Raw genomic sequence first — 4,125 nt, 5'->3', positions numbered from 1 at the left:
AATCCCGGATATTTCTACTAAAATCATCTACTATGGTTTAGAAATAATGACATCCTTTTTTGGAATTTGCAGAGAAAGGTCCCCATATGTCACAGTGAATCAATTAAAAAAATTTATTTGATGTAAATGAACTAACAGAAAAAGGAACACGTTTATGTTTTGCTAGAGGGCAAATAGTACATGGATTGGAATTACAAGAGAGATTTGGAATTGAACTTTGCAACATTTTTAGTCTAGAATCTGATAAATGACCTAGCCTATAATGCCATTTATCAGTTGAAACATCTTTGATTAAAGCAGAAAAATGAGGTAAAGTAATAGATTGTGGTATTTGTGATGAAGGCAAGAGGTTGGGTTTTGGTTGATGCAGCAAGTAGTAAAGTCCATCTTTTTCCTCACCCACACCAATCGTCTCCCATTTCACCAGATTTTGTATAAAGCAGAAGTTAGAAAGAAGAACAAAACAGAAGTTAAATGATTTGATTAACTTGCTTGCAGATAGTAGGTTGAAGGAAAAAGATGGAACACACAATACATCAGTGAGAGTTAAATGTTCAGAAATCTTAACAGTGCCTGTGTGAGTGATATTGGCAAATTGTCCATTTGGGAGTATAACTCGTGTAGATATAGTTGCTGTGATTGTAGTATATAGAGACATTGAACTAATCATATGATTAGTGGCTCCAGTATCAATAATCCATGTATTGAGTGTGGAAACTTAAGAGACCTTTGACAAAAAAGTCTCATGACATGAAGAAAAAGCAGAATGAGATGAATTCAAAAAGAGTGAGACATGTGGATTAGGTAATTGAAAATTACCTAGTAATATGGCAAACATAACATGTGGATTAGGTAATTGAAGGGAAAAGGTGGATTCAAAGGATTATCATCTACTTGAACTTGATTTGCAGATGGATTGGCAGGTGGTCTGAAACCATCAGTGGACATGTTTCTTGTGAACTTGAAGCCATGAGGAAATCCGTGGAGTTTGTAACACTTCTCAATGCTATGACCAACCATACCACATTGGCTACATGTAGGTTTGACCTTGCAAACACTTGGATTCTGCCTGAAATTGTTTCTGTTGAAAGGAACATGGGGTTTTGACATCAATGCAGCATTGTCATTGAATTGATTTCCAGAATAAAATCCATTGAAAGCTCCAGGAGAAGAAATCTGTCTCTACCTTTCATCCTAAAGAATCATTGAGAAGACCTTGTTGAATGGAGGCAGGGGCTCCATCAGTAAGATTTGACCACGAATATTAGAAAAAGACTCATTTAAATCGATTAAAAAATGGTATATGTATTCTTGGAGATGAAAATCAGCAACATTTTTCATCGATCCACAAGTACACTTCTCATAAGAAGAGTGAGGTACTGGTCTATAATTGGAAAGCTCATCCCAAATTCCCTTGAATTGACTGTAATAAAAGCTTACCGAATTATTGTTCTGTGCAAGAACATAAATGGTCTTTTAAAGTTGAAAAATTCTTGGACCATTACCTTGGGAGAATCTAACCTTCAGATCCTTCCAGACATCTTTAGCTTTGTTGATATAAAGGATACTCACAGCAATATCCTGTGTGACAGTTTTTGTGATCCAACTCTTGACCATATTGTTGCATTTCTTCAAAGCTTTGTAATTTGCTGAGGTAATGTGAGGCATGGACGATGACCCATCCACCATTTCAAACTTGTTCTTCACAGTTAATGCCATCTCTATCGACCTACTCCATGTTTGATAGTTATCACATGTCAGAGGAGTTTGAACCAAGATTGCTCCTGGATTATCCCCATGATGGAGATAAAACAGATCATCTTCAACAGAGTTTCAGCGGAATTCAATGAACATGATTCAGAAAAAGGATTCGGCATGATTGATAGAAGAAGAAGAAAATTCAAAGAATTTCAAAACAACAATGAAAATTGTTATGGCTCTGATACCATATCAAAATCAAGATGAAGAAGATGAAATATGGAAGAAGTTCTGAATCATTCTCATTAACCTCAAATAAATCACAATTACAATATATGTGTGTGTGTGTGTGCGCGCGCGCCTGCGCGCGTGCGCTCTATTATCTACTATAAAAATAGAGTATCAAAAACAGTTACAAGTAAACTAATTGAACTAACTCGTAAACTAACTAACTGAATAAACCACTTTAACTAACTAGTAAAATACTCTAACAAACTAGTTACACATGTTTGATTGAGATGCTGTTATGCTCTTCTCATATTACCTAATCTACAATTCCTGCTGATAATTGAAGTATAAACATGAACATATGCTTCAATCCCCTTATTATTTATTTACTTGAAGAATCTCTCGGGCTCTTCTATCTTGTTAGAGCTCGCATAGCATTCCATCAATATTGTGTAAGTTGCCACATTGTATGCCACTTGATCCTTCTCCATCAAGCTCAAAGTCTCATTAACACCCACAAAATCCTTTCTTTCAACATATGCATTTACAAATGTATTGTAAGTAATCACATTTGGTTTAATCCCTCTATCAACCATTTCCCCCATCAATTCTCTACCTCTTTCAACCTCTTATCCCTTAAACAACCAATCAATCACACTAGTCATCGAATAAACCGTAATCTCAATGCCTAACTCAACCATTCGACGAAAGAACCTGAAACATGACTCCACCCGATCACACATCTTGAAAGCAAGTGAAAGCACAAAGCATGTGTGACACCCAGGGAATTTATTGACAAAATAATACTTTGGTAGAGAAAATATATTTGATGTCTAAATTATACATTCTTAGTTTGAAGTGATTGGTTTGGGCTAAATGATTTAACATTTAAGATTTTATTAAAGTTGTGTTTATAAGTAGAACTATGTGCATTGATTTACAGAATAAAAAGATATAAATGATAAAAAGGTTAAATAAAGATAATATCTATATATCTTTATAAATAATAAATAAATCAATAAAAAAGAGAAGAGAAGAAAAGCTACGTGAATCCTCTCAAAATCTTCAACAACCTATTTCTATGCCTATAAAGATGCAACCCACTTGCAAGCTTAAAATCTTGGGGCCCACAAGAGAAAAACGGCAGTTAATATATGGGAATTACGGCACCTACAAAAAAAAAAATGCAGTTTAAGTGTTTGTCTTACTATCTTAAACTTTAGGAAAGAATTTAATGGTAGATTCTTTCCTAGAGCCCAACAGCAACTCCATACCAAGGAATTCCAGAATCTAGTTCAGGGTAACCTGACTGTAGAGCTATATGCTGCCAAATTCATGGAATTGGCAAGGTTTGCTCTGAACTTGGTTTCTGATGAGGAGTCAAGGACTGAAAGATTCCAAGAAGGCTTGCACCCACGAATTAGGGACAGGGTCGCTTGCTTGGAGATCAAAAACTTCACTAAGCTAATGAATGTTGTTGCTATCGCAGAAAAGAGACACCAGGATTATGAAGCTGCCAGGAAAAAAAGGAAACGATTCATTCCTTATACCACACATCCTACAAAGAAACTTGCAATTGGCAGTGGCTCAAGATAGAAGGCAGGAAGGAAGGGTCCAGTAAACCAGGGAGGACAGAGGCTGACATATCCAAAATGTGGGAAGATACATGCCGGAGAATGCAGATCGGGAACGGGGACATGTTTCCGATGTGGTCGAACGGATCATTTTGTCAGAGACTGCACTATGGCTGGCTCTGGAGGATCCAAACCACAAGGAGGCTGCAATCCACAAACGCCTACACAAGCTAGGGTGTATGCACTCACCCCAAACAAAGCTGATACGGAAGCAGAAGATGTCGATGTGGTGACAGATACCATTCCTCTATTTGGTAGCATTGCATGCACACTATTTGATTTGAGTGCGACACATTCATTTGTTTCTGCCACATATGCAAAACTGTGTGATATGTGTCTTGAACCCCTAAGGCAGAACATAACGGTAGCAACACCTATAGGAGACTCCCTAACATGTAGCAAGGTAGTAGAAAATTGTCCTATTAGCATTGGAGGAATTCTCCTAGCAAACTTAGGCCCCGTTTGGTTCGCGGATTAAACCCTTGGATTGGACTAGCTAACACTAGGTATAGCTAGTCCTTTGTTTGGTAACACTCTATTCCTGGGAATAGCTATTCCCATGGGA

At 37.0% G+C, this 4,125-nt stretch overlaps 1 protein-coding gene across 1 annotated transcript in view; it reads left to right on the top strand.

The window, feature by feature from the left end:
* The first annotated feature begins 3,592 nt into the window (after positions 1-3,592).
* Positions 3,593-4,125, top strand: part of LOC132162375 (ankyrin repeat-containing protein NPR4-like) — a 10,020-nt gene continuing 9,487 nt past the window's right edge. Inside the window, exon 1 of the mRNA XM_059572612.1 lies at positions 3,593-3,737. Coding sequence (XP_059428595.1) covers positions 3,593-3,737 — 145 coding nt within the window. The remainder of the gene's footprint in view (positions 3,738-4,125) is intronic.

This window comes from Corylus avellana, chromosome ca9 (assembly GCF_901000735.1).
Source record: "Corylus avellana chromosome ca9, CavTom2PMs-1.0".
Classification (NCBI taxonomy): Eukaryota; Viridiplantae; Streptophyta; class Magnoliopsida; order Fagales; family Betulaceae; genus Corylus; species Corylus avellana.
Note: the sequence above shows the minus strand (reverse complement) of the source record. Positions and strands in the feature narration are given on the sequence as shown.